This window comes from Anabrus simplex, chromosome 9, assembly GCF_040414725.1.
Source record: "Anabrus simplex isolate iqAnaSimp1 chromosome 9, ASM4041472v1, whole genome shotgun sequence".
Taxonomy (NCBI): Eukaryota; Metazoa; Arthropoda; class Insecta; order Orthoptera; family Tettigoniidae; genus Anabrus; species Anabrus simplex.
In genome coordinates, this window is record NC_090273.1 from 43975678 (window position 1) to 43990736 (window position 15059).

Consider the following 15059-nt stretch of genomic DNA (forward strand, 5'->3'; position numbering starts at 1 on the left):
TATGTGATTACCCCAGTGAAGATCTTTCCTTATATTAACACCTAGGTACTTACAGTGATCCCCATAAGGAACTTTCACCCCATCAACGCAGTAATTAAAACTGAGAGGACTTTTCCTATTTGTGGAATACACAACCTGACTTTTAACCCCGTTTATCACCATACCATTGCCCGCTGTCCATCTTACAACATTATCGAGGTCATTTTGAAGTTGCTCATAGTCTTGTAACTTATTTATTAATCCACACAGAAAAACATCATCCGCAAAAGCCTTATCTCTGATTCCACTTCTTTACTCATATCATTCATATATATGAGGAAACATAAAGGCCCAGTAATACTGCCTTCAGGAATTCCCCTCTTAATTATTGCAGAGTGAGATAAAGCTTCGACCACTCTAATTCTCTGAGATCTAGTTTCTAGAAATATAGCAACCCATTCGGTCACTCTTTTGTCTTGTCTAATTCCACTCATTTTTTCCAGTAGTCTCCCATGATTCACCCTATTAAATGTCATAGACAGGTAAATCGCGATACAGTCCATTTGTAATCCCATTTATCGGAGATGAGTGGCAGTATGAGAGACAAATCACATCACAACAAACAATGGTCAATGTAATGTTACTGTTGATCAGTTTTATGAGCTTTCGATATTGTAGGAATTCACTTTTTGGTTTTTCTTCCGACTCTGTGATATTAGGGCATCTAATGTAAAGGGAGTCCTTACTTTTCTTTCAATACCCCCTTTAGTCTTATTCTTCAAGCAATCGTTCTTTTACAGTTTTTTTCTCATTTTTATGATCATATTCGTAATTTTTCTTGTTGATATGTACCGATGACCAGTCGGTTTTACACCTTAAAGGAATCATAACAAAAACCATCGCAGTTAACACGAGTGAACACTATTTCCAAGTAAGCAATGCTCGGCGTTGATATGGACTAAACAACAAAAGTCTAAATTCGTCAATTCTGTTATCATAATCGATACGGCAAAACTTTATAAGACATAAATGATCGGAAATTGTATTTTCTATAACTTTCGTTATATAGCACTTTTCGATAGGACCAATAACATAGGTATTTAAAAATTAAATTTTAGGCGCCTTCCCCTAAACTAGCATTTTATCCAGCGTAAATAACATTATGTATATCCTAGACTGTAGTGCCTTATCCCATGACTTTACACACCGATTTGCATCAAATTCTGTTCACCTGGACTTAGCAACAAAAACCGAAATTCATGAATATCTCTGTTATCACAGCAGGTACTGTAAAAAGATATAAACCGAGCTCGATAGCTGCAGTTGCTTAAGTGCGGTCAGTATCCAGTAATCGGGAGATAGTGGGTTCAAACCACACTGTCGGTAGCCCTGAAGATGGTTTTCCGTGGTTTCCCATTTTCACACCTGGCAAATGCTGGGGCTGTACCTTAATTAAGGCCACGGCCACTTCCTTCTCATTTCTAGGACTTTCCTATCCCATCGTCGCCACAAGACCTATCTGTGTCGGTGCGACGTAAAGCAAATAGCAAAAAAAGAAAAAGATATAAATGATCGAATAATTAATTCTATATAACTTTGCTGATGTAGTATGTATCGATACGACCACTAATGATATATATGTTTGAGATTACCTGTTTTGCCTTCCCCTAAACTACCATTTCACTGAGCGTGAATAAAATTATTTATAGCCTAGATTATAGTGTCTCTTTCCCCAACTTTACGTACTGATTTTCATTAAATTATCTTTAGCCATTTCCTCGTGATGCATCTATGGAGAGGAAGGGGAAATCCTATGATTTTATGCTCAGGAGGCCACCACAAGTGATGTAAAGAGCAAGTTCTCATCTGTGTGTGTATTTCAGGGTGGAACGTTCGAGTGGGATGGTGAGATGCAGGGACACATCCTGGCTTCCTACTTCTACGGCTACGTGGCCACACAGTTGCTTGGTGGCTGGACGGCGGACAAGCTCGGTGGTCGGTGGGTGTACGCTCTCGGAGTAATGGTTACTGGGATACTGGCGCTGTTCTGTCCTCTGGCGGCCAACCTGCACCCCACGGCCTTCATGGCTCTGAGGGCACTGCAAGGTGCCTTCTCGGTAAGAAAAGGCGTGGTACAGCCACTCAAGTTATTATGCGAGACGTCTATCATGTATTGTAATCAGATATCATCAACAAGTTGAAATGTTCATGTCAGTTTTAGTTGTCTACCTCCCAGCTCTTACGTCGGCTTTGTGGTGTGAGCCATTATTATCTTAAGCCGATCTTTCATTTAATGTAATAGTATACGTATTTCACATAATTAGATTTCTACCTGTTTGAAGCACAATAAATAAATAAATAAATAAATAAATAAATAAATAAATAAATAAATAAATAAATAAATAAATAAATCAATCAATCAATCAATCAATCAATCAATCAATCAATCAATCAATCAATCAATCAATCAATCAATCAATCAATCAATCAATCAATCAATCAATCAATCAATCAATCAATCAATCAATCAATCAATCAATCAATCAATCAATCAATCAATCAATCAATCAATCAATCAATCAATCGATCAATCAATCAATCAATCAATCAATCAATCAATCAATCAATCAATCAATCAATCAATCAATCAATCAATCAATCAATCAATCAATCAATCAATCAATCAATCAATCAATCAATCAATCAATCAATCAATCACTCCAAGGGAATGATGGTAGACTGTCTAGATTTTGCGGTGATATCGTCATTCTGTTAAACGGCGTAGAGACCGCTAGGATTCAAATCGAACTATTACAGGAAATCGCCGAACAAACTGTTCTGCAGATATCGTTTGAAATAAACAGAAGTAATAACTAACATCAAAGACGCACCGCCAAAACTCCGGACGAAATACGGGGAATATCAGGTGAGTAGAACATTTAAGTACCTAGGTGTTGATGATCATGAAAAATGGACTGAATAAAGGAACGAATACGCAAAGTTGAAATATAAACTACCAAACGTTACGCATGAGCTACAACAAAAAATGCTTCCCAAATCTCTAAGATACGTCACTATAAGACGGTTCTGAAGCCAGTACTTGTGTATGCAGCCGAAACCCTATCCCTAAATGCCAATAAAGGGCTCCTGGAGAGAACTGGATAAAAAAGGAACGCAGAATAAACCATGGGATCCGACCACAAGAATGGAATTCACCAAAAAAGATTCAACAAGGACGTCTATAACAAAATAGAGGAAATTTGACGGTCACCTCAAACGAATGGACAGAAACGGGTTGTCCAAACGGATGTTTCACTTAATTGATTCGAAACTTAAAACCACGATGCCTTGGTTTAGGAACACCAAAGAAGACCTTCACGTGCTACGTATCAAACCGGAAGACGCCTTTGACAGCGGCCTTTCTCGAAAAACGATAGTGACGAACTGGCTAAACCGAGACAAAAAGGGGGGGGGGGGGGACACTGTCCTTTGGACAGAGGAAGGCAAGCAGGCCCACTCAGAAAGAATGAGGGAATTCTGGGTTCAAAAGAAAGCAAAGTTCACTGCCAAATGTAACAAGACATAATGTGGTCCTCGATGGCCCCAGAGAATAAATGGACGGTGTTGACCAAGCGCCAAATTGTCATTTCGAGATATTGACGTGAACGCGTTTATTAGCATATAAATTCGAGTCGTGAATGAATTGGCAGATTTCTTTCACCATAAGGAGGACTAAGGTCAGTTCTATTTACAGACCAATCACCAACTGCATAGCAAGTCATTAAGTGTCTGATTTTCCATAAAATGTCGCTTAGTCAATTTTAAATTTCGGAAGTAATTCATTCTTTCTGTTTCGCATCAACTGACCAAGTGACAATTTTGTCGGTTGGTCATGTGATGCATATTAATGTTATGCTTTTACTTATGTTTTACATTGGGGATTGTTACTACGGAAGGGTAATAATCTAGGTAAACAGACGTATAAATAGTTTTATGAGTAATGTTGAACAAAACTTTTGTTTATTATTCTACAATACCGTTAGCATACATACAAAGAAACATATTATCCTCACTATTACATACTGACATTTTACAGATGGGTTTCACTTATGCCGGTCTATCTACTTGATATCACTAACAACAGAAATTGAAATAAACTTCAGAATGTTCAATCTGACACAGGAATGGGAAGTATCATCAGCTTCATCTAAGTTTCCTCTTCAACAATGAAATCAAGTTCCTGGCAATCGAATCCATCAATATCGTCTTCAATACCCGGATGACTGCAGAGTTTACGATAAAAATCAGTGGCATCTTTTGGAATAAGTGACATCAAAGAGCGTATGTCGCTGAGCTTCGCTTCTGAAATGGGTTTTCCATTCGGCCATAGAGGTGTTAACACATTGCTAAAATAGTGGGTCACGCCATTTTGTGAAGGACGACCAACAGCTTTTTTCTTCTGAATGTTTATTTCAACTGGCTGTCCTTTATATTCCTGCTTGAAGAAAATGCTAAATGGTTTGTCTTTATGTAACTCTATCTCTTTTACTTTCAGCCAGTTTATCTTCTCTCTCAAATTATTTGTCTTCCGGTTCACGATTTGTTTCTCAAGTAAATCTGTACTTTTAAAATCCTCAGACTTCATTCTGTGAACAACTAAGGAATTCCTCTTCCTACAAAATTTCATCACATTGATGTAGTCCTCTGCTGTATACAACCTTTGCTGAAGTTTCAGTGCACATTCTATGTCCCCGAAATCACTATCATTGGGGAGAAAGCTGTGTCCTGCAACAAGGAAACGTTGAGTGATTTTTTTCACTGTGATATGCTGTTCTAAGATAGCTTTTAACATCAAAACCATTTTTATGTTTCGGTTCTGTCCTCCACAGGAATCTGACCACAAGATTACTTCTTCAACAGCTGGTAGCTCTTCCATTAAATATTTCATCAGGCATGAGGATACCTCCTGTGACCCTCGGCCTGCCTCACCCTCTAACCAAACATAGCAGTGTCCTCTTTCATCCTTACCGCTGCGTATTCCTAAGTTATAAAGCCATAACTGCCTTTTATAAAAGACTGTATTTGTAGGAATTCTAGGCAATGGCAAGGTTTTCTCTAGGTCAAAACAAAGAACTTCCAGGGCGCCATCTTTTTTTGCCTTCGACATGTCCGATGATCTCATATCCTGTGCAATTTTGGCTTGTTCAAGATGATTTTCTGTTTTTGATTTAAAATTCTCGGCTTCGCATCCAGTTGTGTTTTGGATCTGAACTTCCAATGTGTCACAAACATTGCATGTGTCCTTTTTTCAGTGGTTTCCTTTTGATGTTGAACTTCGTGAGGAATATCTTCTTATAACTTGCTTTTGATACAGGATTTGAAACCTCGTCCTTGTACATATCATACATGACATTGACCGTTATTTCAGGGGCAAGAAATTCTGCTTGTGTATCGCTTCTCCTATAGTGAGATTTGTAACGTGGAAACTTCTTTATGTGGTCTATGACTTCTCTCAGTTTATTTTCAGGGAGTTTATTTCTTCCACCAGCCAATCCACGACGATCCACAACGCCCCTTGGTGACTATATCTTCTTAATTGCCAGATGAACCTTTCCACTGGAGATCCTAAATGTTTGCAAGAAGAAACTTTTGCATACTTTGACACCGCGGATGGTGTAAGTTCTTGTGGCTGTTCTTTTGTTGGAGTCCTTCACTCTCTTCCGTTTGACATCTTTTGTTGTTACCATGGCACAAATAAGAGCTGTTTGTGCATCGTGTGATGTAGTACTATAGAAGTTTTTAAACTCTTCTTTCACTGCATCAATTCCTATCTTGTTCAGACATTTATATGAACAAATGTATTCTCTAAATTCTTTGGGTTCTTTAAGATATCCCCGCTGTGTGATATAGGTTTCATTTTCAACACATTTCATCTTCCTAATTCTTCGATTCTGAAATTGATATTTTCTTTTCCGACCTTTTCTTGGTCTCCCTTCTCCCAGAGAATCATTATTTTGAGCTTCCAATATCTGAGATGCTTCATTCATCGGCTGAGGAGTTGAATAACGGGTCTGGCTAGCCGCATAATTAGAGATGTTGGAGTCTAAAACAACATGTTCATTAGTAGCATTACTATCATCGAAACTAACGTCTGTATGGGAATGAGAGAAGTGATGTTCGTCCAGTAATACAGGAACGGACTGCTGTTGATCTTCAGACCGTGTATTTACCTGTAAAACAGAAACACTATATTGTGGAGTAAGAATGTATTTCTTCCTAGAAAAACCTTACCCGACTCTAATCTACAGTATCTGCCTGGCAATGCTATAGGATATGATGGTGTTTCTTTTCCATTAAATAAATCGTACTTACCTTCAACAATGTTGTTGCATCCATTCTTCCCTCAACAAAGTTTAAATCACTAGAGCATCTCAGTTTTAAATCTGAATAATCATCCTGAAGATTGCTAGTCGTGGCTGTATTACAGCTCAGAACAGTAGTTTGGGTAGCATGACAGCATTTCATTGGACTCAGCTCAGTCAGACTGCTGTAGAAAATGACATCTTTTGGAGATTTGTAAACGGGTGTCGCAATAGCTGGTGTCTGTGGATGTAAATCCGGCTCATCTTCCTGCGTAATGAGAAGAGGATATAGAATGGTGAAACTGTTTGAAAAACAATCCATAAGTAACATGTATTTGTCATGTACCGTATGCTAGTGGTACTGTGATGTAGACTGAACAACTAACCTGTAATAATGTTTGCAAGTAGATTTCCTTCCTTGCTAACTCGACGATTCGATGGGCTCTTGAGGAAGACCTAAAGTGATCCATGCCAAAACAGAAGTGAATAGTGTTATTAAGCACTCTCAAAATAATTTTGTTGATATGAAGACGGTAGACAATCACGGAGAAACTTCACTGATGTCACAGGAATAAAAAGGCGGGAAGGAGCAATACGCATAACATGACCAAGCGACCGCCAAATGTCGTTTAGTCAGGTGATGCAAAATTCAACTGCATGAGAGTTTCTTTGGTCAGTTGATGCAGAAATATCTTCAGGCGATATTTAGATTGGCGCATGGTCCTAATCGATTTATTTTCGATATAAATGATGTTCGAGAGTACGAATATTTTTTTCCATGTAGTTTGAAGCCTCGGCTACCAGGTGGTGTAGATATCTCGAAAATTGAGAATTGGCGCTTGGTCAAGTGATGCATAACACAGTCCAAATAATAATAAAATAAATAACACAAGGCCACGAAGGGAGCCGGAGTTTTGATCATAAAACCAGGAACGTCGAGTTCACAATCTCTCCGCTAGATGGCAGCTAACTGATATGTTTCGTAAATTAATAACATTAGTGAGATAGCAAGCGGATTGAATTTCTCTGTTATTGTCAATGAAAGTTCGTGAACATGAAAAATTGGTGCTTCCGACATTGTACATCGGGCAGTGCCAAGAAAGTAGAAGGTGTTACTTTTCATGAGTTTCCTGTAGATCCAGTTCTGAGGGGAAAATATTGAATTGCTTTTTCCAGACAGAGAGAGATGCAGGGATCTCTGCGGTCGCTTATTGACTATTCGACTTTAAGTAGAAACGCGAAAGTCGTAGAAAATAGACAATAGTCGACGGATGCAGTGTGGGTCTCGGCCTACAAGCGGAGACGACGGGTCCGTGGTCCGACATTTCTGCACCCGGACCAGCCAATCAAGCAGAGGAGGGGTAGCCACGGCTCTACCGTGGTTTTGTATTCGGCATGTGGAGAGGGGTTGGTCCCCACTGTCGGCTGTCCTGAGAATGGTTGTTCGTGGTTTTCCATTTTCCTGCAGTAAGGCGAATGCCGGAACAGTGCCACGGACGCCGATCCTCTCACCTTTTCCGCACATCTCCTGGCCTGAGAGACGGCGTCACCGTCTAGGAGGCCCGCCTCACCCTTCAGGGGAGGAAAGAAGACAAATTAATAGTAATAAAGTATAATAATACTTTAATGCCTTCAATGGACGAAATTTTCGCCACCTAGGCATCACCACTTAGAGGTCAGAAACACAGTACTGTAATGTAAAATGTGAATACAATTTAACAAGCAAATGAAACCACCAACTAAGACAAGCTGTATATAAATTGAGAAATAAAATACAATTCCTGAAGACGTTCAAGAAGAAGGAAATGTCTGAACTTGAAGAAAAAGTGGATAAAATTTAATCGGCTGGAACTGAAAAGTATTAAATTGTTAAAACGTATCCGCTGACTAGAATTAAAAAAGTGATGATAAAGAATTATCATGAATTTAAAATAATCAGTGGATCTAATTAAGAATGCCTTATTTTCTTATAAAATGATACAAAAAATAGATTAAGGTATAACAAGTCATTGCCTTGAACTATGCCGACAAAAAAAAAAATCAAGGATGTTCTTCGTTTTAGGCTCTATTAAGAACGATGGTGGAAACGGATCGGCGGAGAAAATTTTTCTTTTCGAGAAAATGAGATTACTTCGTTGCTTCCAGGCGTGCAATTCAAACTGAGGAACTTGCCGATATCCGTATTTTTTGTGATGAAAACAACTACCACGAATCATACTGATACAAAAGTGCGCCAAGCAAGAACTATGTATGTATGTTCAGTCCGTCAGCGATGCCGCTGGTGGGATCCTCAACAGCTCTGCCATCAACTGTCATAGATGGCCTAGGCATTACTGAAGAGGCGTACTAGGGAAATGAGGAGTGAGGTAGTTTCCCGTTGCTTTCCTCACCGAGCCAGAGTTGCTATTACATATCAGTCTGCCAAGCCCACTGAAATGCATACACCAACCGATCCTATGAGCAACATTTTCACACCATTCATAGCAGGGACTGGCTGCATAAGGAATGGTATTACTAGCATCGCTCATACCTCAGTCACTTTCATATTGTCAAAGGCCAAGGATAAGACAGAGACAGGTCCATGAAAGTAACAAAATTGGTCTAGCCTATACCAGAAGACACAGTGCACTGTAAACACTAGGTCCTGCCAGCAAAGGCATAAGCAAGAACTAGCACTTCTGTAATATGCATCTGACACAAAGTTCACGGTTTCCTTAAATCTATACTGGCATGCCAACATAAAAAAATTTATCACAAAATTTCACAGGAGCTACGGAAATACATCTTACATACGTGTCCATATAGACACGCTGGGCTGTTAAAAGTTAATGCCCTTCAGCTCCGTGGCCGGTTTAATATGGCACAAACTCATCCATAATGAATATTCACATGATATTTTGTATAAAATGAATTTGTAACATTAAAACCACCTAAATCCTGTACAAATATAATTTGCATTACCACTCATGACATGAAACGTTACAACACAGCCTTCGTGATGAACAGGCCGTACTGCAGCTCGGATGACGGTGGTGGTGATTATTGTTTTAAGAGGAAGTACAACTAGGCACCTATCCTCTATATAACACTAATCAGAGGGAAAAATGGAAGGGATCCGACACTTCGAAAAATGAAGATATCGGTCAAAGAGAGACAAGGGCCATGAAGGGCGTGAAAATGAAAGACTCCCTAGCCCTCGCAAACCTAATAGCGTCGGGGTCGGAAAAGAACAAGAGTTGACCAAGACAGGTCGGATAGGATAGATGAAAGAGGAGCCTGGCACAAGTAAGTGGAAGCAATGCCAGGACTCAGCTAAGGGCCCCGTGGTCGCCAACCCATGCTCCAAAGTTCAGAGCCCTTGGGGCCCCTTTTAGTCGCCTCTTACGACAGACAGGGGATACCGTGGGTGTTATTCTACCTCCCGCACCCACACGGGGAGCTCGGATGACGTCACGCAAAAAGGCGAACAGTTTCCTACGTTCGACCCGCACATTGCAATCACATTATATGTCTCTACCTTGTAGTTAAGATTGGTGGTGGTGGTGGTAGTGGTGATTATTGTTTTAAGAGGAACTAGGCAACCATAAGCCTTTGCTGGCAGGACTTAGGGTTTACAGTGCACTATGTCTTCTGGTATAGGCTAGAGCAAATTTGTTACTTTCATAGATTTGTCTCTGTCTTACCCTTGGCTTTGACAATATGAATGTGACTGAGGTATGAGCGATGCTAGTAATGCCAATCCTTCTGCAGCCAGTCCCTGCTATGAATGGTGTGCAAATGTTGCTCATAGGGTCGGTTTGTGTGTGCATTTCAGTGGGCTTGGCAGACTGATATGTAATAGCAACTCTGGCTCGGTGGGGAAAGCAACGGGAAACTACCTCACTCCTCATTTCCCTAGTACGCCTCTTCAGTAATGCCTAGGCCATCTATGACAGTTGATGGCAGAGCTGTTGAGGATCCCACCAGCGGCATCGCTGACGGACTGAACATATATACATACAGGCAACCATCCTCTAATAACACTAATGAGAGAGAAAAAATGTAAGGGGTCCGACACTTCGAAAAATGAAGGTATCGGCCAAAGGAAGACAAGGGCCGCAATGGGCATGAAAATTAAAGAATCCCTAGGCCTCGCAAACCTAATACCGTCGGGGTCGGAAAAGAACAACAGTTGACAAAGGAAGGTCTGATAGGTTAGATGGAATTGAGGAGCCTTGCACAAGTAAGTGGAAGCAATGCCAGGACTCAGCTAAGGGACCCGTGGTTCGCCATCCTACGCTACAAAGTTCAGAGTCCCTGGGGCTCTTTTAGTTACCTCTTACGACAGGCATGGGATACCGTGGGTGTTATTCTACCGCCCCGACCCACAGGGGGCTTGTAGTTAAGAAATATTCTCAAATGTTTTACTATTACTAGAACAGATGAGATCATCAACATGTGTAATCGTTTGATATCTCGTAAGTTCGTCTAGGTAATATTATGAGAAGTAGATTTAAAATGTGATCAAAGTGGTCAAATCATAACGATTGTATTACTCGTCCATGAATCCAAACAATCATTATTAATGTGCGTTAATAAAAATATGAAAACTCTAGGTGACCAAAAATATAGTGCAGCTATCGCGAATTTCTTTTCTTGGAACTTCTGGCACGATCTGCATTGCTTGCAATGCCTAAATATTGTCTACTAGCTGTTACCCTCTGCTTCGCTCGCGAGGATTTCGTAATTTGATCAAAATTACTTGTTCCTCGCTATTGCACTAAGACATTATCTGTAAATCCCTAAAGTATAAAAACTTACTGAAAAATTGCATTTCATTTACCCCAGAACCTCTTTTTAAACTACGTATGCGGCATTGCTTTTTGGGGCTAAGATGACCAGGCTACTGGCAGACCTAAATCTGGAACATGCGACATGGAACTCTACATGTGAGAAACAGTCCTCTCTCATGTCGAACGATAAAAAGTTTTCTCTATTTCTAAAGGAGATTCAAAATACCAATTTTCAAGTCCGTAACATCTTAGTTTTTGAGATATAAGTATCCTCATAAAGAGCATTCAACCCATTCTTCACTTATTTACGATCTCCAGCTTAAGTTGATTTTCCGAAAACAAAAAGTACGTGTTTCTCTATTTTTGAAGGAGACTACAAATACCAATGTTTACGCCTGTAACATGTTATGTTTATGAGATATACTGTAGATATACTCTTTTAAAAACTGGCCAACTCTTTGGCTGAGTGGTCCGGTTCACAGGGTTCCAGCTTCGATTTCGGCCTGGGTCGGGTTTTTAATCACGTGTGATTAATTCTTCTGGCTCGGGGACAGGTTGTTTGTGCATGTCCCAACACTCTCCACTTCATATTCACTCAACACTCCACATTACTAACCACAACAGGAACTCGCAATAGTAATTACATCCCTACACATAGGGTTGCCGTTAGGAAGGGCATCCAGCCATAAAAACAGGGTCAAATCCACATATGCGGCTCAGTTCGCTCCCGAAACCCTGCTGGTGTAGGAAAAGCTCATTTTAAAAATTCGCCCGCTTTTTTATTCTTTTCACTCCCTTAAGTGGATTTTTCAAAAAAAGAAAGCGTGTTCATTTATTTTTAAAGGAGATTCAAAGTACCAATTTTAACGTCTGTAATATCTTCAGTTTCTGAGATATATGTATCCTCATATACATACAGTAATTCAACTCCTTCCTCACTTCTTTTCACCCCCCATCCTCTCCCCTTGAGTGGATTTTCTGAAAACAAAAATGTGTGTTCTTTTGTTTTTAAAGGAGATTCCAAATACCAATTTTCATATATGTAACATATTAGGTTTTTGTGATATATTGTAAATAATTTCGCTGCTGTAGAATCCTGGAGCTGACGTCATGGTTACGGCAGTTACGGCAGATTCCTAGAGCAGGAGTAGTGTGGTGGCAATATTTCCATAACAGTTGGTTTTAGGACCTTAAAGCATGTTTTTCGAGCCTGGAGGGCTTACGAGTTTTGTTTTTGCGTCAAGGGGCTTAAATTGAGCTTTGTCTCGTCCTTGTACGACGAATTCGATATTTTGTCTGTATTAGCCTATTATTTCTATAACTCCCCGTGACCCCCCCCCCCTTCCCGCGAATTGTTTTGAAAATAAAATACAGCTCATGTCCCTTAGAGGTAACGAACATTTACGTTAGTAAAATCATTTTAGAATCGGTCCAGTAGTTCCTGAGATTAGCCATTACATACAAACAAACTTTACCTCCTTATATAGTATAGACTAGCAATAGTTTAATTTACTGTAAATTGTTAAAGTGCATGCATAACTGTGACAAAATCATTTAATAGAAGGTTCTACATTTTGGACTGAACTGATCTTTTATTGCACGTCTTCAATATTACCTAACCCAAGAAATAACACAAGTGTAGGCTCACTTGGTTACTGATCGTCTATGTTACTTTTAGGATTGCACTTTATCAACAATAAAGCGCATAGCCATAAATCTATATAAAAGCAGAACTCATCCGCACCTCGCGAAAATTAGTGAAACATACTCCTGTATTCTTCGCAATAGTTACACTTTCGGTTAGGATTTTCGTCTTGCATGAGTTTCCCCTGCCCTCATTCCAAATAAATGAGAATATTGGTGTATAGTGTGTATAGTCACTTGTAAACCTATAGCTGGATATTCATCGTGATTCACACAACGTTATTTAAATCATTAATATTATATTTCCACAAACATGTGCTATACGGTAACGATTCAGTTAATAAAATCCAAGAGAAGCATTATATTCCTTGAATTTACATTACTCACCACATGAAAATAACATACCTAACCTAAACTATGAGGTATCATTATCTCAGTAAGAGCTGTTTATGTAAATCCTGATGTGAAAAATTTGTAGAAAAAGCATGCAATATACTTAAAACAGTCATCAGTCACAATTATCCAAAGAATGTTCTCAATAACAACGTAATATTGTTACTTTCACAAGTTCAATCAAGATCGACTCCAATCCTCAGCTCAGATGGTGGTGATTGGTGGTGATTATTGTTTAAAGAGGAAGTACAACTAGGCAACCATCCTCTATACAACACTAATCAGAGAGAAAAAGTGGAAGGGGTCCGACACTTCGAAAAATGAAGGTATCGGCCAGAGGAAGGCAAGGACCACGAGGGGCGTGAATGTGAAAGACTCCCTAGCCCTCGCAAACATAATGGCTTCGGGGTCGGAAGAGAACAAGAGTTGACCAAGAGAGGTCACTAAGGATAGACGAAAGTGAGGAGCCTGGCACAAGTAAGTGGAAGCAATGCCAGGTCTCAGCTAAGGGCCCCGTGGTCGCCACCCCACGCTCCAAATTTCGGAGCCCGTGGGGCCCCTTTTAGTCGCCTCTTACGACAGGCAGGGGACACCGTAGGTGTTATTCTAACGCCCTCCACCCACAGGGCGTCTACCTCAGACCATAATATAAAAAAATCATGGCGGCCGAAGTAGCCGGATTGCTGGTATTGGCTAACAGGAAAATATCGCGTACATATTATATAAACGGCGGTAAATTAACATGATAAATGTAACATCATAGGGAAAATCACTTTTACATGTATGAAAACGCTTCGCCAACAAGAATAGCATATATTCTACTAGAAAAGAGACCAACAAGCTGATTATTTAGAAATTTCAATTCGTCAAATAACGCTTTATTCTTAGATTTCACTTCGCTTGATAGATGAAAATACATGATAAAACTGTTAAAATGATACTTCTAACATCATTTTGAATGTTTCAAAATAAATTAATGTACGAAATTCCTCGATTTATTCGCTCTCATGAGAACTGTGAAACACAATTTGTTGCCTTAGCTTTGAAGTGGTTGACAATTTCCCAAATTCAGCACCCAACGAATAGGAAGTACACCCGAAATAATAATGTTATTGGCTTTACGTCCCACTAACTACATTTGTTACGGTTTTAGGAGACGTCGAAGTGCCGAAACTTAGTCCTGCAATAGTTCTTTTACATGCCAGTAAATCTAACGACACGAGGTTGACGTATTTGAGCACTTTCAAATACTACCGGACTAAGCCAGGATCGAACCTGCCAACTTGGGGTCACAAGGCCAGCGCCTCAACCGTCTGAGCCACTCAACCCAAGTTCACTGGAAATGATTATGTTAACCCAATGGACGGCCCTGGTAATGTTAACGTAACATTAGCATAACAGCACTTCACACAATGAGAGTAACCTTAGTAATGAAACGTTCAGACACTAAATATATATTAGGTTTTTACCCATTAAAGAACATGAGTGCAAAAACTCTATTGACTAAATGATTTTTAACCACATGCATGAGCTTCAGTTCAGCGCAGTTTGCTTGATAACAGATAACCACAGCATGAATCGCAAAGTGGTGGTAGTATAAAACCCTACGTTACAAACCCAGCTAATCCCTCAAGTCACTAGTTCTTCTGTGTAACAGTATACAGATTGCTCCAACTGTCACATAAATTTTGTTATACTCCAAGATCCAGCCAAACATTTCCGCAGGCAAAGCACAGATTATTGTAAAATAAACTTGCATCTAAATCACTCGACACTTTGAAACACATAGACACTGACAGAATAAAACAATATCAATTATATTCTATCTAAATCAATATTTTTGAAGAGACACGAATTGTTTTAAAGTAGAGAAATGGCTTCCCTAACCTCAGAGTTATTCGCAAAATGA

At 39.6% G+C, this 15059-nt stretch overlaps 1 protein-coding gene across 3 annotated transcripts in view; it reads left to right on the forward strand.

Moving 5' to 3' along the window:
- LOC136881328 (sialin) overlaps positions 1-15059 on the forward strand; it is a 92964-nt gene that overhangs the window by 34316 nt on the left and 43589 nt on the right. For all 3 annotated transcript variants that reach the window (XM_067154143.2, XM_067154144.2, XM_067154142.2), the window contains exon 3: positions 1863-2096. In XM_067154143.2, the coding sequence (XP_067010244.2) occupies positions 1863-2096 (234 nt within the window). The remainder of the gene's footprint in view (positions 1-1862; positions 2097-15059) is intronic.